The sequence below is a fragment of the Balaenoptera musculus genome, chromosome 19, assembly GCF_009873245.2.
Source record: "Balaenoptera musculus isolate JJ_BM4_2016_0621 chromosome 19, mBalMus1.pri.v3, whole genome shotgun sequence".
Lineage (NCBI taxonomy): Eukaryota > Metazoa > Chordata > Mammalia > Artiodactyla > Balaenopteridae > Balaenoptera > Balaenoptera musculus.
Genome location: NC_045803.1, coordinates 31,440,336 through 31,467,433, shown reverse-complemented (window position 1 = coordinate 31,467,433; position 27,098 = coordinate 31,440,336). Strand labels below are relative to the sequence as shown.

General features: G+C 53.2%; 4 protein-coding genes and 1 long non-coding RNA gene across 7 annotated transcripts in view; 3 read left to right on the top strand and 2 right to left on the bottom strand.

Moving 5' to 3' along the window:
• Positions 1 to 5,474, bottom strand: part of LOC118884978 — a 24,976-nt gene extending 19,502 nt beyond the window's left edge. For both annotated transcript variants that reach the window (XR_005017417.1, XR_005017416.1), the window contains exon 1: positions 5,385 to 5,474. This is a non-coding gene — a long non-coding RNA (uncharacterized LOC118884978). The remainder of the gene's footprint in view (positions 1 to 5,384) is intronic.
• LOC118884975 (metallothionein-1E) lies at positions 131 to 1,899 on the top strand. Its single transcript, XM_036833200.1, has 3 exons — positions 131 to 285; positions 861 to 926; positions 1,664 to 1,899. The coding sequence occupies exons 1-3, from the start codon at positions 258 to 260 to the stop codon at positions 1,753 to 1,755; spliced, it is 186 nt and encodes a 61-aa protein (XP_036689095.1). The 5' UTR covers positions 131 to 257; the 3' UTR covers positions 1,756 to 1,899.
• An 85-nt stretch (positions 5,475 to 5,559) lies between the features above and the next one.
• Positions 5,560 to 7,311, top strand: LOC118884974 (metallothionein-1E). Its single transcript, XM_036833199.1, has 3 exons — positions 5,560 to 5,697; positions 6,273 to 6,338; positions 7,076 to 7,311. The coding sequence occupies exons 1-3, from the start codon at positions 5,670 to 5,672 to the stop codon at positions 7,165 to 7,167; spliced, it is 186 nt and encodes a 61-aa protein (XP_036689094.1). The 5' UTR covers positions 5,560 to 5,669; the 3' UTR covers positions 7,168 to 7,311.
• Positions 7,312 to 10,954: 3,643 nt separating this feature from the next.
• On the top strand, positions 10,955 to 12,723 carry LOC118884973 (metallothionein-1E). The gene is made up of 3 exons (XM_036833198.1): positions 10,955 to 11,109; positions 11,685 to 11,750; positions 12,488 to 12,723. Exons 1-3 carry the CDS (start codon positions 11,082 to 11,084, stop codon positions 12,577 to 12,579), a joined length of 186 nt encoding a protein of 61 aa, XP_036689093.1. The 5' UTR covers positions 10,955 to 11,081; the 3' UTR covers positions 12,580 to 12,723.
• A 3,970-nt stretch (positions 12,724 to 16,693) lies between these two features.
• Positions 16,694 to 27,098, bottom strand: part of CES1 (carboxylesterase 1) — a 36,041-nt gene continuing 25,636 nt past the window's right edge. For both annotated transcript variants that reach the window (XM_036834557.1, XM_036834558.1), the window contains exons 8-14: positions 26,426 to 26,464; positions 25,960 to 26,100; positions 23,401 to 23,481; positions 22,561 to 22,708; positions 18,412 to 18,543; positions 17,350 to 17,422; positions 16,694 to 17,071 (exon numbers count right to left, since the gene is read on the bottom strand). In XM_036834557.1, coding sequence (XP_036690452.1) covers positions 16,888 to 17,071; positions 17,350 to 17,422; positions 18,412 to 18,543; positions 22,561 to 22,708; positions 23,401 to 23,481; positions 25,960 to 26,100; positions 26,426 to 26,464 — 798 coding nt within the window. In that variant the 3' untranslated portion in view covers positions 16,694 to 16,887. The remainder of the gene's footprint in view (positions 17,072 to 17,349; positions 17,423 to 18,411; positions 18,544 to 22,560; positions 22,709 to 23,400; positions 23,482 to 25,959; positions 26,101 to 26,425; positions 26,465 to 27,098) is intronic.

The following is a 27,098-nucleotide window of genomic DNA, read 5'->3' as shown; positions in this document are numbered from 1 at the left end:
CCGGCACCGAAGTGGAATCGTGCGCTCGGCCCCGCGTGTTGCTCACAGCCCGGCCCAGGGCGCCGCCGGCAGCGCGGGCGCGGGCGCGGACGCGGATCCGCGGGGCGGGTGCAAGGCGGGGGCGGGGCCTCTGCGCCCGGGCCGCCTCCTCGGCCTATAACTGAGCCCACGGGCTCCTGGCTCCCACACGCCCCCCACCGGACCAGTGAAGCCGCTTCGCCCCTTGCTTTGGACCTCGGGCCTCACTCCTCCTCCAGATGGACCCCAAGTGCTCCTGCCCCACTGGTAAGGGAACCCTGGCTTTGAGCCTTCGGATGCCCCCCTTCCCAGGCACAGGACGAGAAGGGAGGGTTTTGAGTTGGAGCTCAGGAGGACTCCTGTCACGGGGCCAGGGCTGTCTTGCTAGCCAGGCTCCTGAGAGCACGTCAGTCTCCCTTTGCCTCTCCGTTAACACTGAGGGCACGGAGGCTCCAGGCTGTCCTTCTTGAGGTCACCCAGCTGGTCAGGGGACTGCTAGACCGGGACCCAGTGTTTGGAGGAGGCCTCGGAGCTGCCAGGACTTGATGGGAGGAGGGGACATTGCCTCTTTCGGGTTCAGGCCATGGGCCCTGGCCCCCAGCCCCAGTCAGCCTGGGCTCGGTCTGGAGCCTGGGACCTTCCCTGTGGAGTCCATCAGGAGGGGACCTACTCTCCTTGGACCAGAAGAGAGGAGCTGGGGCTTCTCTATCCGCCTGAGTGGACACGAGCTCCCAGGGCTGGGTCCTGACAGAGGAGGAGGGCTCAGGGAGGCATTGCTGACCGTCTGCTGTAGCTCCTGCATCCCTCTCCCTGCTCACCGCGGGCCTTTCCCTTCCTGGCAGGCGGCTCCTGCAGCTGCGCTGGCTCCTGCACCTGCAAAGCCTGCAGATGCACCTCCTGCAAGAAGAGTGAGTGTGCGGGGCCTTCTCTGGGAATGCGGGGTCTGGGCTGAGTGCGAGCAGGGAGCCCAGGGCTCAGCAGGCAGGAGCAGGACAGTGACCAAACTTCCCGGTAACGCCCAAACTTTCCAGTAACCCCCACCCCCCCACCCCTCACCAGGAAGGGATTCACAATCAGAGCTGGAATCCCCTTCCAGATGACTGAGACCCAGGCACGCACTAGAGAACAGGGAGACTGAGGCCCAGACGGGTCATTAACAAACAACCTCAGACCTGTCAGTAGAACTAGTCCTCCTGCCTCCCGAGTCACGCTTCTGAGTCCTCTCAGGGACTGAAGCACTTTAGGGACATGAACTAGTGACCGTGTGTGGTTTCTCGGACCTGGGGCAGCCCCTTCCTGTCGAAGCAGCCCAGAGCTTCCCTATCCCGAGCGGGAGCTGCTCTGTCAGGGCTTTGCCTCCACTTTGATCCTGAGGACTTTGCTCACATCACTGACGGTGCTGGGCGCTAGCTTTCCTTGTCCCCAGAGGCCCTGCTCACTGTCTCTCCAAGGCTCTGTGCCCTGTCCTGGGCACAGATGGGGCAGGCAACCTGAACCTAGTGTCTGAGAGCAATTATCTCAGGACAGAGGACACCATCCTAAACTCAGGGTCTGGGCCTGAGGGCAGCTGGGGCCAGGCCTGCTGCTGGGAAGGGTGGCTCCGGACAACGCGTGGTCCGACCGCACGCTGCCCTCGCTTCCCCAGGCTGCTGCTCCTGCTGCCCCGTGGGCTGCGCCAAGTGTGCCCAGGGCTGCGTCTGCAAAGGGGCCTCGGACAAGTGCAGCTGCTGTGCCTGATGTCGCGGAGAGCCTGCCCCGGGTGTCAACAGAGCAACCAGGACGAACCTGCATTTTACCGTTTTTCATACAACCGGACCTGACGCTACATTCCTTTTTCTATGAAATATGTGAGCTGTAATAAAAGTTGTTGACTTCATTCTGGCTCTGTCTTCCTTTGTCTGTCTTGGACAAAGAGACTCCGTGCCCATCAGGGCTGGCGTGGGGAACTGGGCTGGAAGTGCAGAGACCTCGGCTCTGGACCAAAGAGTACCCCACCCCCACCCCCACCCCCACCCCCGAAAACACACACACACACACACACACACACACACGGAGCGTCTTAGCCGCTTAGGTTAATGTGAGCTTCAGTTTCTCAGCTCCAAATGAAAGCCTCGCCCAGAAGACACAGGGCATCGGACACACAGAGGACGCACTCCCTCTATTCCCCTTAGGAGTATGGATTGCAGAGCAAGTGGTCCGTTTCTCATTTTCCTTCTCTGGGGGCCCCTGCCAAACTCAGTCCTCGGTGATGAGAGCCTGGAAAAGCACCCAGAGGGGATGGAATCCCACACCCCTCTTGTTTGACTTCTACACGGGGCTTGCGTCTAACACACCCTGGAAAGACCTATTTGTATTTTCTGCCACAGTTTTCACCCTGGTCAGTAAAAAGAATCGCTAAGAAAAAATGTAAAAGGACACGATACGGGAAACCCATTTTTCCCTTCAACACGTAAAATCACCTTAACACGTGGAGGAGCAATTCTGAAAATTAGAGGCTCGCATATGCTGCACATACATTGAAGTGTGTGCTGGAGTCCCGGGAACACTTCACACATGCCCCACTGTGTGGACCACACACGCCTGGAGCAGCTCTGCCCCCTGCCTCCCCACACGCAACATCAGTCTTGGCTCGCCCAGGGCTACGGACAGGACACTCGCCACCCCTGACAGCTCCCTGCAGGGGCTTGGCCCTGCATCTTCGCCAGTGCCTCCCTAGATCAGCCTGACATCTTCCCTTCCCTCAAAATCCAGCCCGTTGGCTACCTGACACCCCGAAAGTGATTTGGATTTGTTTGGTGGGCATTTCCCAGCCGTTTCCCGGAGACTTGGTTTCAGAAGGAGGACTTCACGTGTTCCGCTGCAGAGTGATGGTGGTGCTGCAGTGCGGAGGGCCTGGTGGTGTTTATTAGCAAGACGTGTGTGCTGAGGGAACAGGTGATATATTTCAGGTGCTGGGCCCCCTGGCGGTCTGGGGCGGGAATTCCTATTTGATGGGCACTCCCAAGAGAAAGAGGAGACAAGAGGCTCAGAAGTCAGGACCAAGATCGGCCACAGGTGCCCTGTGTGAAGAGGGCATTTCGGGAGCCGGCCCGTGCTGCGTGCGTGGGTGCTGGTGTCAGGCACCCGGGTTCACAGCCACCGTGCCACTTCCTGACCTGGCAAGTCACTGATAACTCTCTGAGATGTCATTTCCTCCTTTCTATAGAAAAGATTAATTTCCAAGAGGGGGAATAAGCGAGACAGTGGCCTGGCTCCTAGCTCGGGCTTCCCGAACGGTGTCCTTTATGATCGCTATCTCCACACTGACATCTGTGCACGGAGAATCCTTTAGCTCCCAACAAGCTCCTGGAGAAAGGCTCCCTGGTTTGCAAGCAAGCCCATGGTGAGGGCAGAGATGGACAGGAACCTTGCTTATCCAGTGCCAGAGGGCGTGGGGATCTCCTCCAACAAGCCCCATGGAACGAGTCACCGCCACAGCATTTGGACACACTCAGTGAACCTGCATGGTCTGGAGCGACGGTGCCAATTCCAGAGAGGTTAAGCAACTTACCCAAGGGCACACAGCCTAGACTCAAAGGACTAAACCTACACTACAGCTGTCTCACCTCCCGGCCACATGGTGCCGGTTATGACATCACTGGAGGCTGAATCCGGCCTCTCCTTTTTCAGGGCCGCAAGGGTCTTCGGAGACAGTCCAGCTGTGCTCCTGGCTGCAGAGGTGGGAGGCTGAAGCCCAGAGAGGTCACAGAGCTGTGCAGAGGGTTCTGACTGCCAGCTGCTCAGTGCTTTCCCACTGCTGCCTCTGGGCCAGGTGTTCAGTGTCCTCACCTTTCATGGCATGACATGGTGTCCGGTTGGGCGGGGGACTGCAGTCAGCCTGCAGGAGGGCCAGTCCCATCTGTGCCACATATAGCCATGGGACATAACCTCTCTGTGGCTCAGTCTCCTCTGCTCTAAAGGGCAAAAAAATAGTGTCTGGCTCTCGGGATGAAAGAATTGAATACTTGCAAAGAATGTCAGAATATACTGGGCACTCAGGGAGTAATCTATCATATCACCTACTTATTTATTTATTTGTTATCATTAGCCTAGGAGACATTGTTCTCCTTCCAGACACGCAAGCAAGGATGGTGTGTTTAGCTCTGTGTTCTGGGTCGTCCTCATCAACCCTGTGAGCATGGGACCACTTCCCCGGAGGGGGTTATCCTCCCTTCACGCTAAAGAGCCAGTGACACTACAGATAGAAAGCCGTGAGCAAGACAGTCGGTGTCCTCCTAACAGATACAGAAGGATCCTGCCATCTCTGCTGTCACCTGCATCAGGATTTCCTTACCATTTTCTTTTCAGTGATTTTCTGAAATATGTTATACCAAAAGAAACCTCTTGAACACTACTGAAGGAGAGAGTCAGAAGGAAGCCACAAAAGCATAAATACATTCCTATTCTGTCACTTCGGTCCCCCCCAGGATTGAGCTGGACACGGTAGAGACGGGCTGAAGACACAGCTCTGGGCCAAAGGGGAGCTTTCTCACTGACTCTCTCTTTCAGCTGCGAAGCCACAAGAACACAGAAGCAGGGCACCGCTCCCCAGCACTGTGTGCCTGCCTTTACTGTAGCCTCCTCGTACTGTAGGTAGTTTGGCCTTTGGGAAACGGGCTCCTGACTACTAGCTCCCTTCCGGGTTGGTGTGACAATTCAAAGAGCAAAAGTGATTAACAAGGCTTGGCATGGACTCCATGGTGTGTAATCGTCAGGACTACCCAAAGGGAACTATCCACTTGTCTCGCTTTGTTATTTCATGCCAGGTCTGCCTATCGCCTACAATGATGCCTTCCCTGGGGAGCACCCCATGATTAGGGAACCTCCACCCAGGCGTGGGGTGGACCGGCCACGGTGAGGAGCGCCCCTGGGAAGTTTAGGCAAAGGAGCCCCCGGAGAAATGCGCCATGATCCCTCCAGGAAAGGAAAACACAAGTGACGACTAGCGGCTGAAGGCAATGTTCGTCGCGGGGCGGTTACAGGAGACGGTACCGGAAAAGTGCTTCCGAAGGACCGTGGTGGGGACCGGGGCTGCCAACGCCTGGGGACACACGGGGTGGGCGAAACGGCGGTGAGGGTCACATGCGCCTGCGGTCTCTGACACCGCTCCCCGGCTCCGGCCAAGCCAGGGACACGAGCGGGAGGCGGGGGCTGTTCTCAGGCTGCAGGAAACGGCGACCCGGAGGCCGGCGGCCGGCGGCGCGCGGCCTGGGGCGGGGAAGACCGGAGGACGCGGGAGCTGGATTCCTGCACAACCCGGCAACAGGGGGGCTGCTCCCGTCGGGCACATTGCGAAGGGGCGGCCAGGGGGCTGGGACACCGCTTACCGCACGGCACCCGCTTCCTCCGCTCCAGCCGGCACCGAAGTGGAATCGTGCGCTCGGCCCCGCGTGTTGCTCACAGCCCGGCCCAGGGCGCCGCCGGCAGCGCGGGCGCGGGCGCGGACGCGGATCCGCGGGGCGGGTGCAAGGCGGGGGCGGGGCCTCTGCGCCCGGGCCGCCTCCTCGGCCTATAACTGAGCCCACGGGCTCCTGGCTCCCACACGCCCCCCACCGGACCAGTGAAGCCGCTTCGCCCCTTGCTTTGGACCTCGGGCCTCACTCCTCCTCCAGATGGACCCCAAGTGCTCCTGCCCCACTGGTAAGGGAACCCTGGCTTTGAGCCTTCGGATGCCCCCCTTCCCAGGCACAGGACGAGAAGGGAGGGTTTTGAGTTGGAGCTCAGGAGGACTCCTGTCACGGGGCCAGGGCTGTCTTGCTAGCCAGGCTCCTGAGAGCACGTCAGTCTCCCTTTGCCTCTCCGTTAACACTGAGGGCACGGAGGCTCCAGGCTGTCCTTCTTGAGGTCACCCAGCTGGTCAGGGGACTGCTAGACCGGGACCCAGTGTTTGGAGGAGGCCTCGGAGCTGCCAGGACTTGATGGGAGGAGGGGACATTGCCTCTTTCGGGTTCAGGCCATGGGCCCTGGCCCCCAGCCCCAGTCAGCCTGGGCTCGGTCTGGAGCCTGGGACCTTCCCTGTGGAGTCCATCAGGAGGGGACCTACTCTCCTTGGACCAGAAGAGAGGAGCTGGGGCTTCTCTATCCGCCTGAGTGGACACGAGCTCCCAGGGCTGGGTCCTGACAGAGGAGGAGGGCTCAGGGAGGCATTGCTGACCGTCTGCTGTAGCTCCTGCATCCCTCTCCCTGCTCACCGCGGGCCTTTCCCTTCCTGGCAGGCGGCTCCTGCAGCTGCGCTGGCTCCTGCACCTGCAAAGCCTGCAGATGCACCTCCTGCAAGAAGAGTGAGTGTGCGGGGCCTTCTCTGGGAATGCGGGGTCTGGGCTGAGTGCGAGCAGGGAGCCCAGGGCTCAGCAGGCAGGAGCAGGACAGTGACCAAACTTCCCGGTAACGCCCAAACTTTCCAGTAACCCCCACCCCCCCACCCCTCACCAGGAAGGGATTCACAATCAGAGCTGGAATCCCCTTCCAGATGACTGAGACCCAGGCACGCACTAGAGAACAGGGAGACTGAGGCCCAGACGGGTCATTAACAAACAACCTCAGACCTGTCAGTAGAACTAGTCCTCCTGCCTCCCGAGTCACGCTTCTGAGTCCTCTCAGGGACTGAAGCACTTTAGGGACATGAACTAGTGACCGTGTGTGGTTTCTCGGACCTGGGGCAGCCCCTTCCTGTCGAAGCAGCCCAGAGCTTCCCTATCCCGAGCGGGAGCTGCTCTGTCAGGGCTTTGCCTCCACTTTGATCCTGAGGACTTTGCTCACATCACTGACGGTGCTGGGCGCTAGCTTTCCTTGTCCCCAGAGGCCCTGCTCACTGTCTCTCCAAGGCTCTGTGCCCTGTCCTGGGCACAGATGGGGCAGGCAACCTGAACCTAGTGTCTGAGAGCAATTATCTCAGGACAGAGGACACCATCCTAAACTCAGGGTCTGGGCCTGAGGGCAGCTGGGGCCAGGCCTGCTGCTGGGAAGGGTGGCTCCGGACAACGCGTGGTCCGACCGCACGCTGCCCTCGCTTCCCCAGGCTGCTGCTCCTGCTGCCCCGTGGGCTGCGCCAAGTGTGCCCAGGGCTGCGTCTGCAAAGGGGCCTCGGACAAGTGCAGCTGCTGTGCCTGATGTCGCGGAGAGCCTGCCCCGGGTGTCAACAGAGCAACCAGGACGAACCTGCATTTTACCGTTTTTCATACAACCGGACCTGACGCTACATTCCTTTTTCTATGAAATATGTGAGCTGTAATAAAAGTTGTTGACTTCATTCTGGCTCTGTCTTCCTTTGTCTGTCTTGGACAAAGAGACTCCGTGCCCATCAGGGCTGGCGTGGGGAACTGGGCTGGAAGTGCAGAGACCTCGGCTCTGGACCAAAGAGTACCCCACCCCCACCCCCACCCCCACCCCCGAAAACACACACACACACACACACACACACACACGGAGCGTCTTAGCCGCTTAGGTTAATGTGAGCTTCAGTTTCTCAGCTCCAAATGAAAGCCTCGCCCAGAAGACACAGGGCATCGGACACACAGAGGACGCACTCCCTCTATTCCCCTTAGGAGTATGGATTGCAGAGCAAGTGGTCCGTTTCTCATTTTCCTTCTCTGGGGGCCCCTGCCAAACTCAGTCCTCGGTGATGAGAGCCTGGAAAAGCACCCAGAGGGGATGGAATCCCACACCCCTCTTGTTTGACTTCTACACGGGGCTTGCGTCTAACACACCCTGGAAAGACCTATTTGTATTTTCTGCCACAGTTTTCACCCTGGTCAGTAAAAAGAATCGCTAAGAAAAAATGTAAAAGGACACGATACGGGAAACCCATTTTTCCCTTCAACACGTAAAATCACCTTAACACGTGGAGGAGCAATTCTGAAAATTAGAGGCTCGCATATGCTGCACATACATTGAAGTGTGTGCTGGAGTCCCGGGAACACTTCACACATGCCCCACTGTGTGGACCACACACGCCTGGAGCAGCTCTGCCCCCTGCCTCCCCACACGCAACATCGGTCTTGGCTCGCCCAGGGCTACGGACAGGACACTCGCCACCCCTGACAGCTCCCTGCAGGGGCTTGGCCCTGCATCTTCGCCAGTGCCTCCCTAGATCAGCCTGACATCTTCCCTTCCCTCAAAATCCAGCCCGTTGGCTACCTGACACCCCGAAAGTGATTTGGATTTGTTTGGTGGGCATTTCCCAGCCGTTTCCCGGAGACTTGGTTTCAGAAGGAGGACTTCACGTGTTCCGCTGCAGAGTGATGGTGGTGCTGCAGTGCGGAGGGCCTGGTGGTGTTTATTAGCAAGACGTGTGTGCTGAGGGAACAGGTGATATATTTCAGGTGCTGGGCCCCCTGGCGGTCTGGGGCGGGAATTCCTATTTGATGGGCACTCCCAAGAGAAAGAGGAGACAAGAGGCTCAGAAGTCAGGACCAAGATCGGCCACAGGTGCCCTGTGTGAAGAGGGCATTTCGGGAGCCGGCCCGTGCTGCGTGCGTGGGTGCTGGTGTCAGGCACCCGGGTTCACAGCCACCGTGCCACTTCCTGACCTGGCAAGTCACTGATAACTCTCTGAGATGTCATTTCCTCCTTTCTATAGAAAAGATTAATTTCCAAGAGGGGGAATAAGCGAGACAGTGGCCTGGCTCCTAGCTCGGGCTTCCCGAACGGTGTCCTTTATGATCGCTATCTCCACACTGACATCTGTGCACGGAGAATCCTTTAGCTCCCAACAAGCTCCTGGAGAAAGGCTCCCTGGTTTGCAAGCAAGCCCATGGAGAGGGCAGAGATGGACAGGAACCTTGCTTATCCAGTGCCAGAGGGCGTGGGGATCTCCTCCAACAAGCCCCATGGAACGAGTCACCGCCACAGCATTTGGACACACTCAGTGAACCTGCATGGTCTGGAGCGACGGTGCCAATTCCAGAGAGGTTAAGCAACTTACCCAAGGGCACACAGCCTAGACTCAAAGGACTAAACCTACACTACAGCTGTCTCACCTCCCGGCCACATGGTGCCGGTTATGACATCACTGGAGGCTGAATCCGGCCTCTCCTTTTTCAGGGCCGCAAGGGTCTTCGGAGACAGTCCAGCTGTGCTCCTGGCTGCAGAGGTGGGAGGCTGAAGCCCAGAGAGGTCACAGAGCTGTGCAGAGGGTTCTGACTGCCAGCTGCTCAGTGCTTTCCCACTGCTGCCTCTGGGCCAGGTGTTCAGTGTCCTCACCTTTCATGGCATGACATGGTGTCCGGTTGGGCGGGGGACTGCAGTCAGCCTGCAGGAGGGCCAGTCCCATCTGTGCCACATATAGCCATGGGACATAACCTCTCTGTGGCTCAGTCTCCTCTGCTCTAAAGGGCAAAAAAATAGTGTCTGGCTCTCGGGATGAAAGAATTGAATACTTGCAAAGAATGTCAGAATATACTGGGCACTCAGGGAGTAATCTATCATATCACCTACTTATTTATTTATTTGTTATCATTAGCCTAGGAGACATTGTTCTCCTTCCAGACACGCAAGCAAGGATGGTGTGTTTAGCTCTGTGTTCTGGGTCGTCCTCATCAACCCTGTGAGCATGGGACCACTTCCCCGGAGGGGGTTATCCTCCCTTCACGCTAAAGAGCCAGTGACACTACAGATAGAAAGCCGTGAGCAAGACAGTCGGTGTCCTCCTAACAGATACAGAAGGATCCTGCCATCTCTGCTGTCACCTGCATCAGGATTTCCTTACCATTTTCTTTTCAGTGATTTTCTGAAATATGTTATACCAAAAGAAACCTCTTGAACACTACTGAAGGAGAGAGTCAGAAGGAAGCCACAAAAGCATAAATACATTCCTATTCTGTCACTTCGGTCCCCCCCAGGATTGAGCTGGACACGGTAGAGACGGGCTGAAGACACAGCTCTGGGCCAAAGGGGAGCTTTCTCACTGACTCTCTCTTTCAGCTGCGAAGCCACAAGAACACAGAAGCAGGGCACCGCTCCCCAGCACTGTGTGCCTGCCTTTACTGTAGCCTCCTCGTACTGTAGGTAGTTTGGCCTTTGGGAAACGGGCTCCTGACTACTAGCTCCCTTCCGGGTTGGTGTGACAATTCAAAGAGCAAAAGTGATTAACAAGGCTTGGCATGGACTCCATGGTGTGTAATCGTCAGGACTACCCAAAGGGAACTATCCACTTGTCTCGCTTTGTTATTTCATGCCAGGTCTGCCTATCGCCTACAATGATGCCTTCCCTGGGGAGCACCCCATGATTAGGGAACCTCCACCCAGGCGTGGGGTGGACCGGCCACGGTGAGGAGCGCCCCTGGGAAGTTTAGGCAAAGGAGCCCCCGGAGAAATGCGCCATGATCCCTCCAGGAAAGGAAAACACAAGTGACGACTAGCGGCTGAAGGCAATGTTCGTCGCGGGGCGGTTACAGGAGACGGTACCGGAAAAGTGCTTCCGAAGGACCGTGGTGGGGACCGGGGCTGCCAACGCCTGGGGACACACGGGGTGGGCGAAACGGCGGTGAGGGTCACATGCGCCTGCGGTCTCTGACACCGCTCCCCGGCTCCGGCCAAGCCAGGGACACGAGCGGGAGGCGGGGGCTGTTCTCAGGCTGCAGGAAACGGCGACCCGGAGGCCGGCGGCCGGCGGCGCGCGGCCTGGGGCGGGGAAGACCGGAGGACGCGGGAGCTGGATTCCTGCACAACCCGGCAACAGGGGGGCTGCTCCCGTCGGGCACATTGCGAAGGGGCGGCCAGGGGGCTGGGACACCGCTTACCGCACGGCACCCGCTTCCTCCGCTCCAGCCGGCACCGAAGTGGAATCGTGCGCTCGGCCCCGCGTGTTGCTCACAGCCCGGCCCAGGGCGCCGCCGGCAGCGCGGGCGCGGGCGCGGACGCGGATCCGCGGGGCGGGTGCAAGGCGGGGGCGGGGCCTCTGCGCCCGGGCCGCCTCCTCGGCCTATAACTGAGCCCACGGGCTCCTGGCTCCCACACGCCCCCCACCGGACCAGTGAAGCCGCTTCGCCCCTTGCTTTGGACCTCGGGCCTCACTCCTCCTCCAGATGGACCCCAAGTGCTCCTGCCCCACTGGTAAGGGAACCCTGGCTTTGAGCCTTCGGATGCCCCCCTTCCCAGGCACAGGACGAGAAGGGAGGGTTTTGAGTTGGAGCTCAGGAGGACTCCTGTCACGGGGCCAGGGCTGTCTTGCTAGCCAGGCTCCTGAGAGCACGTCAGTCTCCCTTTGCCTCTCCGTTAACACTGAGGGCACGGAGGCTCCAGGCTGTCCTTCTTGAGGTCACCCAGCTGGTCAGGGGACTGCTAGACCGGGACCCAGTGTTTGGAGGAGGCCTCGGAGCTGCCAGGACTTGATGGGAGGAGGGGACATTGCCTCTTTCGGGTTCAGGCCATGGGCCCTGGCCCCCAGCCCCAGTCAGCCTGGGCTCGGTCTGGAGCCTGGGACCTTCCCTGTGGAGTCCATCAGGAGGGGACCTACTCTCCTTGGACCAGAAGAGAGGAGCTGGGGCTTCTCTATCCGCCTGAGTGGACACGAGCTCCCAGGGCTGGGTCCTGACAGAGGAGGAGGGCTCAGGGAGGCATTGCTGACCGTCTGCTGTAGCTCCTGCATCCCTCTCCCTGCTCACCGCGGGCCTTTCCCTTCCTGGCAGGCGGCTCCTGCAGCTGCGCTGGCTCCTGCACCTGCAAAGCCTGCAGATGCACCTCCTGCAAGAAGAGTGAGTGTGCGGGGCCTTCTCTGGGAATGCGGGGTCTGGGCTGAGTGCGAGCAGGGAGCCCAGGGCTCAGCAGGCAGGAGCAGGACAGTGACCAAACTTCCCGGTAACGCCCAAACTTTCCAGTAACCCCCACCCCCCCACCCCTCACCAGGAAGGGATTCACAATCAGAGCTGGAATCCCCTTCCAGATGACTGAGACCCAGGCACGCACTAGAGAACAGGGAGACTGAGGCCCAGACGGGTCATTAACAAACAACCTCAGACCTGTCAGTAGAACTAGTCCTCCTGCCTCCCGAGTCACGCTTCTGAGTCCTCTCAGGGACTGAAGCACTTTAGGGACATGAACTAGTGACCGTGTGTGGTTTCTCGGACCTGGGGCAGCCCCTTCCTGTCGAAGCAGCCCAGAGCTTCCCTATCCCGAGCGGGAGCTGCTCTGTCAGGGCTTTGCCTCCACTTTGATCCTGAGGACTTTGCTCACATCACTGACGGTGCTGGGCGCTAGCTTTCCTTGTCCCCAGAGGCCCTGCTCACTGTCTCTCCAAGGCTCTGTGCCCTGTCCTGGGCACAGATGGGGCAGGCAACCTGAACCTAGTGTCTGAGAGCAATTATCTCAGGACAGAGGACACCATCCTAAACTCAGGGTCTGGGCCTGAGGGCAGCTGGGGCCAGGCCTGCTGCTGGGAAGGGTGGCTCCGGACAACGCGTGGTCCGACCGCACGCTGCCCTCGCTTCCCCAGGCTGCTGCTCCTGCTGCCCCGTGGGCTGCGCCAAGTGTGCCCAGGGCTGCGTCTGCAAAGGGGCCTCGGACAAGTGCAGCTGCTGTGCCTGATGTCGCGGAGAGCCTGCCCCGGGTGTCAACAGAGCAACCAGGACGAACCTGCATTTTACCGTTTTTCATACAACCGGACCTGACGCTACATTCCTTTTTCTATGAAATATGTGAGCTGTAATAAAAGTTGTTGACTTCATTCTGGCTCTGTCTTCCTTTGTCTGTCTTGGACAAAGAGACTCCGTGCCCATCAGGGCTGGCGTGGGGAACTGGGCTGGAAGTGCAGAGACCTCGGCTCTGGACCAAAGAGTACCCCCCCCCCCCCCCCCCCCACCCCCGAAAACACACACACACACACACACACACACACACACGGAGCGTCTTAGCCGCTTAGGTTAATGTGAGCTTCAGTTTCTCAGCTCCAAATGAAAGCCTCGCCCAGAAGACACAGGGCATCGGACACACAGAGGACGCACTCCCTCTATTCCCCTTAGGAGTATGGATTGCAGAGCAAGTGGTCCGTTTCTCATTTTCCTTCTCTGGGGGCCCCTGCCAAACTCAGTCCTCGGTGATGAGAGCCTGGAAAAGCACCCAGAGGGGATGGAATCCCACACCCCTCTTGTTTGACTTCTACACGGGGCTTGCGTCTAACACACCCTGGAAAGACCTATTTGTATTTTCTGCCACAGTTTTCACCCTGGTCAGTAAAAAGAATCGCTAAGAAAAAATGTAAAAGGACACGATACGGGAAACCCATTTTTCCCTTCAACACGTAAAATCACCTTAACACGTGGAGGAGCAATTCTGAAAATTAGAGGCTCGCATATGCTGCACATACATTGAAGTGTGTGCTGGAGTCCCGGGAACACTTCACACATGCCCCACTGTGTGGACCACACACGCCTGGAGCAGCTCTGCCCCCTGCCTCCCCACACGCAACATCGGTCTTGGCTCGCCCAGGGCTACGGACAGGACACTCGCCACCCCTGACAGCTCCCTGCAGGGGCTTGGCCCTGCATCTTCGCCAGTGCCTCCCTAGATCAGCCTGACATCTTCCCTTCCCTCAAAATCCAGCCCGTTGGCTACCTGACACCCCGAAAGTGATTTGGATTTGTTTGGTGGGCATTTCCCAGCCGTTTCCCGGAGACTTGGTTTCAGAAGGAGGACTTCACGTGTTCCGCTGCAGAGTGATGGTGGTGCTGCAGTGCGGAGGGCCTGGTGGTGTTTATTAGCAAGACGTGTGTGCTGAGGGAACAGGTGATATATTTCAGGTGCTGGGCCCCCTGGCGGTCTGGGGCGGGAATTCCTATTTGATGGGCACTCCCAAGAGAAAGAGGAGACAAGAGGCTCAGAAGTCAGGACCAAGATCGGCCACAGGTGCCCTGTGTGAAGAGGGCATTTCGGGAGCCGGCCCGTGCTGCGTGCGTGGGTGCTGGTGTCAGGCACCCGGGTTCACAGCCACCGTGCCACTTCCTGACCTGGCAAGTCACTGATAACTCTCTGAGATGTCATTTCCTCCTTTCTATAGAAAAGATTAATTTCCAAGAGGGGGAATAAGCGAGACAGTGGCCTGGCTCCTAGCTCGGGCTTCCCGAACGGTGTCCTTTATGATCGCTATCTCCACACTGACATCTGTGCACGGAGAATCCTTTAGCTCCCAACAAGCTCCTGGAGAAAGGCTCCCTGCTTTGCAAGCAAGCCCATGGAGAGGGCAGAGATGGATAGGAACCTTGCTTATCCAGTGCCAGAGGGCGTGGGGATCTCCTCCAACAAGCCCCATGGAACGAGTCACCGCCACAGCATTTGGACACACTCAGTGAACCTGCATGGTCTGGAGCGACGGTGCCAATTCCAGAGAGGTTAAGCAACTTACCCAAGGGCACACAGCCTAGACTCAAAGGACTAAACCTACACTACAGCTGTCTCACCTCCCGGCCACATGGTGCCGGTTATGACATCACTGGAGGCTGAATCCGGCCTCTCCTTTTTCAGGGCCGCAAGGGTCTTCGGAGACAGTCCAGCTGTGCTCCTGGCTGCAGAGGTGGGAGGCTGAAGCCCAGAGAGGTCACAGAGCTGTGCAGAGGGTTCTGACTGCCAGCTGCTCAGTGCTTTCCCACTGCTGCCTCTGGGCCAGGTGTTCAGTGTCCTCACCTTTCATGGCATGACATGGTGTCCGGTTGGGCGGGGGACTGCAGTCAGCCTGCAGGAGGGCCAGTCCCATCTGTGCCACATATAGCCATGGGACATAACCTCTCTGTGGCTCAGTCTCCTCTGCTCTAAAGGGCAAAAAAATAGCGCCTGGTTATTTACGAATTTATCTATGCAACAAATTAGGATGTCAGAATTTAAAAGGATTTAAGAATTTAATAGATGCAACAATATTAGTTGTAAGCCTGGCACACAGTAAGTAACCAAAATATTAGCTATTACTTTATTATTATCAGTCATATTTTCGGCGATATTTTCCTACTTACAAACCAATAAGATAGTGCTGTTGTGAATAGCTGTGTGTCCCGTGTCGTCCTCATCAATCATGTGAGCGTGTGCCAATTCCCAGAGAGGGTTATCATCTTTCCCAGAAAATAGGAGTTGGCACTTGAGATATAAAGCCAGGATCAAGACTGTCCCTGTCCTTCAAAAAGTTGCAGGAGGATGCCCACCATTTCTGCTGTCACCTGCACTAATATTTTACTTAACATTTTCTTTTCCTTTTTAAAATAAATTTATTTATTTTTATTTATTTATTTTTGACTGCATTGGGTCTTTGTTGCTGCACGCGGGCTTTCTTTAGTTGCGGCGAGCGGGGGCTACTCTTCGTTGTGGTGCTCGGGCTTCTCACTGTGGTGGCTTCTCTAGTTGAGGAGCACGGCCGCTAGGCACTTGGCCTTCAGTAGCTGCAGCTTGTGGGCTCAGTAGTTGTGGCACACGGGCTTAGTTGCTCCGCAGCATGTGGGATATTCCTGGACCAGGGCTCGAACCCTTGTCTCCTGCACTGGCAGGTGGATTCTTAAACACTGTGCCACCAGAGAAGCCCAAAATTTTGTATAGGTATATAAAGTTCTAAAATTTTCCTTTTCCTCAGCCACAATAGGTCTTTCCCTGGGCCCCAAGGGAAGTGGGTTTGCTGACCTTTCTTCAGTGGTTTGGGGATTTTATTTTTTAAGGGAGAAGTGCCTGAGCAGAGCTTGAAGCATGCACCCTTGAGGCAGGTTTTCTCTCGTCTTACTACCTGTTCCCAGTATTTCTCACGGGTCCCTGATAGAGGTCCATGGAGAAGGGCCTGTAACAAGTGTAAATTCCCTGTGGGTGTGTGGTTTTTAGGATTTCATACTCTCATACTCGCCCACATTTGGCCTTTAGCCTTTGATTCGAATTTTTAGAGTAATTGTACTCACACATATGGTGATTCCATCTTCTACCTGTGGCCAGACGGTAAGCCAGTGTTCACTTCCCATCTTTCCTCCAAAGTGCCCGTCTTCCCCGAGATTTCAGGGTAATTGTTTGCCTTGCAACCTCTTTGAATGAGTCAGAGAAAGTCATGATTTTGAGGATAATCCACTTTTTTCTTTCTGTTAAGGTGGGATTGGCATTCCTTAGAGCTTTCTATATCCCAGGAACCAGAAGTCACCCCAGGGATTCTGAAAGAGTCAGTTTTCAGGTGACACTTCAGGGACTCACTTCAAGGTGGTCACTGCTTGGACCTGATGTGGTCCAGGCTGCAGACAGGGTTCAGAGGAATTGTTGGAAGAGACGGCCTCAGGGAGGGGCCTGGGAGGATACTGTGTAAGTTGAAGAAAGAATTGTAGACCTGTGGGAGGGTCAGTAAGGGCCACACAACAGTGCCACAGTGTCACCATGGCAAGTCCCCCTCTTTCCCACTCCAGGTACATCCTCGGTCTGTGCCCCCTCCACGTCTACAGGCGGCTGCACATGGAGGAGAGGGACACTGCACTCTGGTTCCTTCACATCCACTTACTGCAGCTGTTGACGGCCAGAGACATAGAGCAGATGCAGTGTCCCCTTCAGCCCCTCCCAGGGCCCAGCCTACTGGACTCTTCCTGTCCAGAGGCCAAGCCAGAGCTGCCCGAGACACCTTCCTGCCAGTGGTGCCCTCTCTCATCCTTCTCTCGCTAATGAGGATGACTTAATTCCAGCCCAAGACAAAGACACTGACTTGGTCTCCAAAAGAACATTTATTTCCAAAATTGAGGCCACAGAAACAGAAACTCCCCCTCCCTGACCTCTGCTACTCCCATCAGATAATTTCCCAGCCTCCACAATAAGATGCCTCTTTGGCCCACAAACACCTTCTACAGAATACCCCTGTCTGGGTTCCCACAAGCCCCCAAGGCCAGCTGAGCCTCCCGTTCACAGCTCAGCATGTTTTAACTGGGGTGGCTGCTTTGTCGCCTCCTTGGGCAGGAGCTCATTCCAGAAAGCCACTTCCTTGTCTTTCAGCTTCTCGGCTGCCTGGGTGGTGACGCCAATCTGAAGGTACCCTTCTTTCTGGTCATATACTGGCCAATGGGGAAGCCCCTCCCCGTTGGGATTCCTGGGAACAGAATCACATAGAAATTCCCCAAAGCTACTGTGTGGTCCCAACAACCCTCAGAGATTGTCAGGGACCCCCTGGCTTCATCTCTGCCAAAGGCTCATATGCCTCCAGAGACAGGAGGCTGACCATCTCCTGGGCAGCCTGTCCACTGAGGGAGCTCTCACGTCAGAGGTCACAGGGCGGGGAGTTTGACCTTCACACATTGGAAGCTCCTCCCACCCAGCAGACACGCCCTGCCCCTTCCCAACCCTGCTCCGTCTTTGCCACCAGCTCACCCGTTCCGAGCAAAGTTGGCCCAAAATTTCATCACCATCTTGCTGAGATTGGTCTCCTCTTCTGAGGCACCATCTGTGGGGAGGAGACAAAGCCATTGCTACTCAAAGTGTGGTTCAGGGGCAGCAGCAGCCCTTGAGAACTTGTTAGAAATTCAGAAACGGAGCCCTTATTCCAGACCTACTGAGTCAAACCTGCATTTTAAGAAGATCTTGGGTAATTCAAGTGCACTTTAGGCTTGACAGTTACTGACCTAGGTCGGGCTCAGTGAAGGGCTGTAGTCAATCCATGAACTGGCTGCCTTGGTCTTCTGTGCCCACCCTCCTGCCCCTGCAGCCTCAGGGTCGCAGGGCCACACCCCAGGGTTTCTGCTACAGTAACCCCACCTCCCAGGATGCTCTCCTTTGGGTCTCTTCTCAATCTCCTTCACACACACACATTTTCATAGAATCTGAAAAATAACCAAGCTGCAAGGTCCCCAAATAGTCATCCATCCAGAAAGTGCCCAGAGGCACTGGGTGTCATGAACAGCCCTGGGTTGTGTCACACACAAGTTGTCTGTAACTGCTGAGGGTTAAGACATGAGAGACATCTGTGAGAGGTATTCTTTAAAATAGTATAATCCTAAACATATTTAATTTTAAAAGATATGAGTTTTAGATAGATAGATAGATGGTTGGACAGACAGACACATATTAGTCCTGATTCAAGGTTAAGAGCAATTCTAACCTTACTCTCACGTACATTCTGATATGCTCTTGTGAGTGCGAAGTGAGTGGTGGCATTCTAGCCCTGAGCAGGGCCCTGCAGGTGACCCACCTCCTGTCTTACTGATGCCCAGGTCTGGATTCTTAGAGTGACCATGGATGAGGGCGCAAGGATACACATTCTCCACCATGCACATTAGAGCAAGAGAAAGGTTGGGACTCTGTCCTTCAACACTGTTATGGTGAATTCAGGAGACTAAGACCTGGAGAGAAGGAGGAACTTGCCCAAGGCCACCAAACCAAGACTTGAACCCAGATCTCCTAACTCCAAGTCTGTAGTCACCAAAGGGCCATCACCTTTCAAAAATGGAGCCCCGAAGACCGAGAAGAGCTCATCCCCGTGGTCCCCTATCACCGTCTTGGGTTTCATCTCTGATGAGAAGCTTGGGCGATACTGGAACTCATACATGTAAGTGGGGCCTCCGGCATCTGGAAGACATGGATTCATGCACAGTTCACTTCAGCAGACGCACCCCTGGATGGTATCAAGAGCTCCAGAGGTGTGTGGGAGGGGCGCTGTGAGCAGTCAGGAAATTGGGGGCATGCCTGGTCCTGAGTGAACAACAACAATATTAACAGCAGCTGCCCATTGTGAGAACCAACTGTGTGCCAGACCCTGTGTGTTCCTGCAGGAAGCCCCTGGTTATCAGCATAACAGAGAAAAACAGTTTGGGAAAAGTTCTATGACTTGCTTAAGGGTGTACTGGTGGTGGAGGTGGAACTGGATTTGAGCCGGTTATTGAATGAATGAATGAATGAATGTTGAAACTTTGGGGAAACTGATTAAAAATAACTATGGTTATAGAGGCATTGGGTCAATACATATCAACCTCTTTGCCTACTGATGCATTCACACACCAGAACGTCTAGATACATAGTTTATGTACACAGAAATACCACGACATTTCATTGCTGACAGGTTACTCTTCATTCCCTTGGAGAATACCTGCAGCCTGACAGGTGCCTTCTATCATGCCCATTTTTGAGCATTTCTGGTGTTTTTCACACGTATTCCAAGAAGAGTGAAGTAAATCCAAGTTGCTGGTCTGAAAGGGCAGATATTTAAATACAAGCCTATGCAGAAAGTGGACAGTCTATTCCTTGTGTCTCAGGAAACCACAATTCAGCATTTCCTTTTTCTCTGTCATCTCACAGGTCTTGCTTCCTGCTTGGCCCAGGGAGTGCTAAGGTGGTGGCAGAAGGAAGAAGCGGCCGAGGAAGGGTAAAGTTCCTCCTTCCCCCTCTCCCCTGCCCCTACTCTCACCACCCCCTCTCTAAGCCCCAAGAAGATGTCAGTTTTCCTGCTGATGCTTCAGCAGAGTTGCCCATCTTGCTCCTTCAGGGCCAACTCACGGGCCACCCGCCTGGGGAGCTCTGTGCTTTGCATTGATCATTATGCCCAGAGCGAGTGACTCTACCGGGGAAGGGTCAGGCCCCAAGTCAGACTGGCGGGGAAATACCACACTTTTTCCCTTCTTGGGGACAGAATCACATTTGGAAAATGCAGAAAAAAGGAATAAGAACAAAAAGATCATATCTAATCCCACCGCTCAGAGGAACCTCTGTTAATATTTTAGCACTTACCCCACTTATGTATATAAAATAAGGATACTATTGGATGTGTAGTTTTGTAATGACTGTAATAATTTCTTCATATCATTAAATGTTTGTCCACTACATAGTGTAACAATATATGCCATCCTCACAGGAGGATGTAGAATAATTTATTTAATTGCCTCCCTTCCCCCCGCTCACCGCACTCTTGGTTTAGCAAGAGGCGTTGTTTGGAAGAAGCAATCCGTCTGTGGTTCCATAATCCACTTGCTAAACAACTGCTTCAGGGTCAAGCAGAACTCACTGAAAGGAGGGTGTTTACCCTTGCCTCTGCTACTCAGAAGTGTTAGAAAGGAACTCAGAACCCAACCATACAAAGAAAGACCTAGTGTGAGTGAGAGAACTTAATTATGGCAGCATGCTGCCCAAAAGATATTCTTCTTTTCATTCCTCTTCTTTTTTTTTCAGTGTTTTGCCTTAAACCACTGAGATTTATAAAAAAATTCGTACGGGGGGACTTTTCTGGTGGTCCGGTGGTTAAGACTCCATGCTCCCAGTGCAGGGGGCCCAGGTTCAATCCCTGATCAGGGAACTAGATCCCACATGCCGCAACTAAAGATCCCACATGCCATAACTAAAGATCCCGCATGCCATAAGTGAAGATCCTGTGTGCCACAACTAAGACCCGGCTTAGCCAAATAAATAAATATTTTTTTAAAATTCCTACAATCACAACACACGTCTTCAAAGGAAAGTAGGGCAGAGATTTCAATAATAACAGTTAGGAGCAACAAGAGAAGCAGAGGGAAGGAGAGAGCTAGTAATAAAAAATATGCAAATTAAAACAGTGTGATGTTCTTTTTTTTGGTGAGGAAGGACTTATATAAAATTGGCAGCATTATTTTTATTCTTTTAATCTGACTATCCCAAGTGAGAGAACTAAGAAATCCACACTCTCATACACCAGAAAGCAATTTCACAAAATGTATCAAGAACTTTAAAATTCTCCTACAGCTCAGCTTAATAATTTCACTTCTAAAAACCAACTCTAAGAAAATTATTTGAGACTTGGTTAAAGATTTACACACATAAGGCTGAGTATGATGTTTTCTGTAGCATCAAAATGAGCAGCCAGGCTAAATACCCAATAGGACAGGAATACTAAAGTAAATTTTAATCCATCATACCATGAAATAATTGATATTTTCCATGAATTTTTATTGACATTGAGGAAATGCCTATAATATAGTTGTCTATGAACATAAAATTAATTTTAAAACTATGTGTAAGACATGGAAAGGCTAATAGAAAAAAATGTCAAAACTTTATAGCTGATACTTCTAGGTGAAGGAATTATGAGTAATATATAGTTGCTTCTTTAACATGTTCCCATATTTTCAAAACTTTCTACAATGGTAAGATTAATTTTATACTCAGAAAACTACTCTATCAAAAAGAAATTGAGAGAAATACAACAATGAAAAAATGACACTGATAAACTCTGGGAAGTGCTGGCAATAAGACACTGAATTCAAAGTCACGGGATGTCAGATAAAAAACTCAAGTCCAGTATGGCTGGGAGCAGCATGGATGTTGAAGGGGATACTACAAGTCAGACACGTAGCAAGAGGCAAGACCAAATTTATGAAAGAACAGATTTGACCCCAGGCAGCCCCTCGCTGGTCATCAGGACCCTAGGGAGGAAGAAATGGTAACTAGCGCCTCCAAATTACTGTACTGAGTGCTTGGGGACAGAGTGAGTCAGCCACAGCTACGTTTTATCATGCTTATAAAGTCTCAAAGTTTAAAACCCTTCTAGCACCGTTAGGCAGAGAGGTCTGGACCACAGAACCATCTCCTGGCTTGCAGACTAGGTGAATGAGGTCTCCAAGAAATGAAGGGCCCTGTGAGTAACTCAAAAGGTACCCAAAAGGGACACCTCCTCTCCAGGTGAGCTCATCCATCCCTGACCTCACACCCTACACACAGTCTTGGGTCAATGTTGGAAGGTCCTGTGGTAGACACAGCACACACTGGGAGAAACAACAGCCAGCCACAGACATTGACGTTCTTTAGACCACGTGGCCCCACTCTTCCAATACTCACTCCTTTCAGCTTTCTTGGTCCCAGACAACACTCCTGGTCTTACTCTTGGCCTCACTCTACCCCCAGCTCCACTGGTTAACAAACTAGTTTGCAGGTAGCTCTGACCTTGGAAACTTTCCAAGACCTATCTTCCAAGATTTTCCCTCTAGCCCCACAGACCACCGCAATTCAGGTGAGGAGCCCTGTGGCAGATGCTGTCGGTGCCTCCCCATATCCCCTGCTTCTGGGCATGTCAGCCTGAGTTCCACCTCCTGCATCCGTAGCTCTTTGCCTGAGGTCTCTGGCAGCCAGAGACCACTCTGCCCATGTGTGCAACAGGTCAAAGCACCAGGGAATTAACTGCCCTTGGGAACAGCCTTCAACCAATGACTCGTCAAAGTTGGAGGATAAATATCCCAGCTCTCTTGCCACTCACTAGGGATAACCCTGAGACATGTGTTCTGCTGGTTTCCCAGAGCTCCCCAGGTCCAGGTGTCCACAGTGGATGCTTTCTTGACAGTGCAGTGTGGACTGGCTTCCTCTCCATTCATGTCACTTCTCCACTCCTCTACTGGTGTTTCCTGGGATCACCCCCCAAATAAACTCTTTGCATTTGGATCCTTTTCTCGGAGTCTGCTTCTGGTGGAAACCAAAATAGGACAGTGCCCCACCCCAGGCCAAATGCAATCAGCCTTGGATGTACGACCCTCAGCAATTTCCACATGTGTTTGTGCTGAGGGCTGGGCAGGACAGTCAGTGAAGCTGGAGCGGTCAGTGTCCCTCTCCCGTCCAATGTCTGGGACTCACCTCTGTGGTGACGGGCCATATTCACAGATGGGACACCAAACATCGCATCTGCAATCAAGTCCAGGAACAGGTCTTTCTTTCTGGCAGGGTCATCTGTTCCTCCTAAATACTTGTCAGCGGCCACCGCGGTCAGTTCCTCAGGGATGCTCTGAAATAGATCGAGTGAAAGTGACCACTGTTAAATATAAAGTGGAGACCAGACTTATGAATTATCTGTGCAGACAAAACCATTTAAGCCATGTAAGCAAAACTAACTCTAGCTCATTTCATGCACATAAGCAAAACCTAACTTAGGTTATTTTTGTAAATCCCTCTGACAATCACAAATAAACTTAAGTCATCTCCTAAAATAGTATGAGATAATCACTTTTAACCAATCCCTTGCCACCTGAAAACCTCTATTGTAATAAGCAATCACTGAAAATGTTAACAACTTCCTCAGTTTCACTTTATAAGCCATCCTGTAACTTCAGGCCCCCGAGCTGCCCACCAGTCTTTGAAGGTGGAAGCCCCAGGGCGTGAACTATTTTTATGTACCATAAACTCTTACCAAATACTCTTCATTCATTTGGTGGTTTTAATTTTGCTATTTCTGGATTTTTGACTTCACCAACCCTGGTGAGTGACACAGTTTCTCTTCTTGTGTTAATGGTGAACTTTTTGAGCCCAGTGCAAACTTTCCCCCCTCCCTCAACCCTGGGTAGTGATTAAGAAAGCAGAAAAGTGGGGGCAGACCCCCCAGCCCAGTCTTCATTCTGCCATTAGTTGCTTTGCAATTGGGGACAAGCCTCTTCCTCTCTTTAGGGCTCAGCCAGTTCCTGTGATTCCTAGACTCTTACAAAGGATGGGGTAGGACTTCCACATGAGTGATGTGGCCGTCTTCTGGTCCAGCTTGCCTTCAGAGAATGAGTAGCCCATGAACTGTTAAAACAAAGGTTAAGCAATTGTGAATCATCCGGTAATGGCAAGAAAAACCGAAGTGACCAACAACCAAACCAATGCAGGCTGAAGGTCACTGTCATATCTTGATGGGCATGGGTCTTTTTTTTGAGTCTTTTATTGTTTGTTATATTTATTTATTTATTAACATCTTTATTGGAGTATAATTGCTTTACAATGGTGTGTTAGTTTCTGCTTTATAACAAAGTGAATCAGTTATACATATACATATATCCCCATATCTCCTCCCTCTTGCGTCTCCCTCCTACCCTCCCTATCCCACCCCTCTAGGTGGTCACAAAGCACCGAGCTGATCTCCCTGTGCTATGCAGCTGCTTCCCACTAGCTATCTATTTTACATTTGGTAGTGTATATATGTCCATGGCACTCTCTCACTTCGTCCCAGCTTACCCTTCCCCCTCCCCATATCCTCAAGTCCATTCTCTAGTAGGTCTGTGTCTTTGTTCCCATCTTGCCCCTAGGTTCTTCATGACCATTTTTTTGTTTGTTTTTTAGATTCCATATATATGTGTTAGCATACGGTATTTGTTTTTCTCTTTCTGACTTACTTCACTCTGTAGGGCAGGGGTCTTTGATGAGTTGGGCAAAATCAATGAATCAAATGGACTTTTATATCTAGAAATCAAGGAATGCAAAGAAGATAAAGTAATTGTTAAGGGAAGCTGTCCCAGTCTTTGTGTGTGTGTGTGTGTGTGTGTGTGTGTGTGTGTGTGTGTGTATGTATGTATATATATGTATATATATATGTGTGTGTGTGTATGCGTGCATATATATATATATTTAGGCTAGAGTCTCCACAGTGGTCATCAAGACAGAGAGGGAAGGTTCAGCCAGCCCAGGGTGTTGAAGTGGAGGGCTCTGGGGCAGATGACACAGACCTCACAAATACCCCGCCTGTGTTAGATAGCAGAGAAAGCCCCAAATTCTGCCATTATGGTTTTGGTCCTTTGGTATAACCTCTGAAATCATTCTGAAGAACTGCAGAACCCTGCACATAATGACTCCATCAAAACTCTGCACTGGGCTTCCCTGGTGGCGCAGTGGTTGAGAATCTGCCTGCCAATGCAGGGGACACGGGTTCGAGCCCTGGTCTGGAAGTTCCCACATGCCACGGAGCAACTAGGCCCGTGAGCCACAACTACTGAGCCTGCGCGTCTGGGAGCCTGGGCTCCGCAACAAGAGAGGCCGCGATAGTGAGAGGCCCGCGCACCGCGATGAAGAGTGGCCCCCACTTGCCGCAACTAGAGAAAGCCCTCGCACAGAAACGAAGACCCAACACAGCCATAAATAAATAAATAAATAAGTAAATAAAAATTTTAAAAAAAAACCTCTGCACTAAGTGACTTGACCAAACTCTAGCACGGCTACAAGCAGCTTAAGGCCATGTCCCCAGGATGACCCCAGGCCCCCTTAAAAAGCTCTGTGCTGCCAGGAGATTTTACTGTTTGTTCTAGCCAAAACCTGGTGATAGGCAGGTATGTCCCTGAACCCTTTCTTAGTGCAGTTACTTTAGAAACCTTGTAATTATAAATCCTTTTTCTGCCCTTTGGGATGTAAAACCACTGCTCCAACCTGTTTTCTCAAGGACCTGAGAGCAAACTTTTATGAAAGCAAACATTCAGGGATAATTCTGCTCTCTCCCCCAGTCCTGTGGAAAGATAATGCCTAACTTCAGTGGGAGACTTGCTTCTACTTACACCATGGTCTCCTGTCATAAAGACAGAAGTTTGTTTCTTCTCCAGACAATGCCAGCTAACAAATCCAGGTGGCCCAGTTTCATGGACAAATCCCCCTCCCGTGCCCACAGCCTTAAACAGGCTCCAGCCTTTGTTTCAGAGATTGGGTTCAGTTTACAAATGGATCTTTTCCCTATAGCAAGAGTGTCACTGAATCAAACTCATTACCACTTCAACTATTGTCTGGCTTTGTTTATCTTTGGCAGAAGGGAAAGCTCTTCCTAACTTTTAGAAGTCAATTTTAACTCAGGAGGAAGCAGGCTCCTTTGAATCTTTCCAGTTAGACGACTGAGAGTGTGGGGTGTGGGTGGGTGGAATTTATGGAGAAACTATGAAAGCACCCAAGCCCAGGGGAGAGGCTGCAGGGTCCCACGCCTCACTCTCCTTACACTCCCAAGCCCCTTCCCCTTCCAGGCCTTGGGTTTCTCATCTGCCCAATGATTATCTCTACCAGCCCTCCTGGCACTGACATTTCAGGATTCTTGGATACGAGGACAAGCAGAGAGTGTGTGGGGATGTGGGTCCCCAGGGCCGCACCACCCAGGTGACAGCTGGGCCATCGTGGAGAAGGTTTCCACGGAAACGTCAAGGTGTATGAAGGCCCCAGAGGGGGGTGCGTAGAAGGAGGGGTCCTGTGACCAGAGATGGGAAGGGTGATGTGACGGGCAGGGAAGGCGAGTCTAAGAGGCCTGCACTTTCTCACCATCGGCAGAATCCAGCCACACTCCTGCTTGTTGATTCCCACGATGTAGGGAACGGGGTGGAAATTCTTTTCAGCCAGAATCTCTTCAGGCGTCTTTGGCAGCAGCACTCCGTCAAGCACGGTGGGCAGGAAAGGAAAGCTCTGGGGAAGAGGGCAGCGTCGTGTCTGTGCTTCCCCTTCGAGGTCACACCGGCGTCCCCCTCTCCACCTGCCTGAGCTCACGGCCGGCATCGCAGACCTGCGTGCCCATGGGCGGTGGCCACATATTCAGGGTCCTAACAAAGGGGGCTAAGTCTGTGGACCCCAGAGGGCAGAACTCTGACCAGGGCCGGCAGTGCTTAGGTGATGCGGGCAAATCTTCACTCAAGTTGGTATAAACTATATAACATAACGTGTATTTAATTTGAAGGGTATGTATATCTACATGCATCTCTCCATCTATAGTCAGTTCTTGTAAGCATCTTACCTCTCTGGGGTCTCCATGTAAATCAAGAGCGAAAAATTTCTGTGAAGACAAAGGCAGAGGTTGTGGGTGAGAAGGCTTCCTGGGAGAAGAAGCTGATCCTTGTGGAGCTGTGCGGTCAAGGTATCAAGTCCTCCCTCCTGGTGCTACCCTGGCTGGGCTGAAAGGAAGTGGGCAGGACACCAGCTCCCCTGGGCATGAGCACAGGGTGGAGGTATGGGACGGGGGGAGGGGAGCTCTGGAGAGGACTGTTGCTTGTGCCTGCCCTGCCCTCCATCCATCTCCCCTTCTTGTTCCTCCAGGCAAAAACACCCCAATTTTCCTTTGGGGGACCTCCTCTTCCCCACTCTCACTCCACGATTCCAGGCATCTATATGTGACCTGAGGTTCACCATCTCCCTGAAGACAGGGATTACTTCAGGGATGGACATGTGCCCATGTCAGTTCAAGAGTTTCCCCCAAAACTTTTGCTGGAATTATTGGGAAAGAGGGTTTTCTAGCAGATAGGATGTAAGTCTAGAATACTGTTCTTGTCTAACCTCCCCAGGGGACAAATCTGCCTGAGAATGAAGCCAACACAGAGAGGTAAAAAAACTAAAAAAGCTGAGGGATAGAGACAGAGTCTTAATAATATCATATGTGCATCTGGATCCGGACATGCCTGAAGCCATCAACC

Excerpts from the sequence above, each read along its gene's own strand:
- LOC118884975 (XM_036833200.1), top strand. The coding sequence starts at position 258 with ATGGACCCCAAGTGCTCCTGCCCCACTG. Across the intron at positions 286-860 it reads CAAGTGCTCCTGCCCCACTG|GCGGCTCCTGCAGCTGCGCT; the intron begins GTAAGGGAACCC and ends CCTTCCTGGCAG. Across the intron at positions 927-1,663 it reads ATGCACCTCCTGCAAGAAGA|GCTGCTGCTCCTGCTGCCCC; the intron begins GTGAGTGTGCGG and ends TCGCTTCCCCAG.
- LOC118884974 (XM_036833199.1), top strand. The coding sequence starts at position 5,670 with ATGGACCCCAAGTGCTCCTGCCCCACTG. Across the intron at positions 5,698-6,272 it reads CAAGTGCTCCTGCCCCACTG|GCGGCTCCTGCAGCTGCGCT; the intron begins GTAAGGGAACCC and ends CCTTCCTGGCAG. Across the intron at positions 6,339-7,075 it reads ATGCACCTCCTGCAAGAAGA|GCTGCTGCTCCTGCTGCCCC; the intron begins GTGAGTGTGCGG and ends TCGCTTCCCCAG.
- LOC118884973 (XM_036833198.1), top strand. The coding sequence starts at position 11,082 with ATGGACCCCAAGTGCTCCTGCCCCACTG. Across the intron at positions 11,110-11,684 it reads CAAGTGCTCCTGCCCCACTG|GCGGCTCCTGCAGCTGCGCT; the intron begins GTAAGGGAACCC and ends CCTTCCTGGCAG. Across the intron at positions 11,751-12,487 it reads ATGCACCTCCTGCAAGAAGA|GCTGCTGCTCCTGCTGCCCC; the intron begins GTGAGTGTGCGG and ends TCGCTTCCCCAG.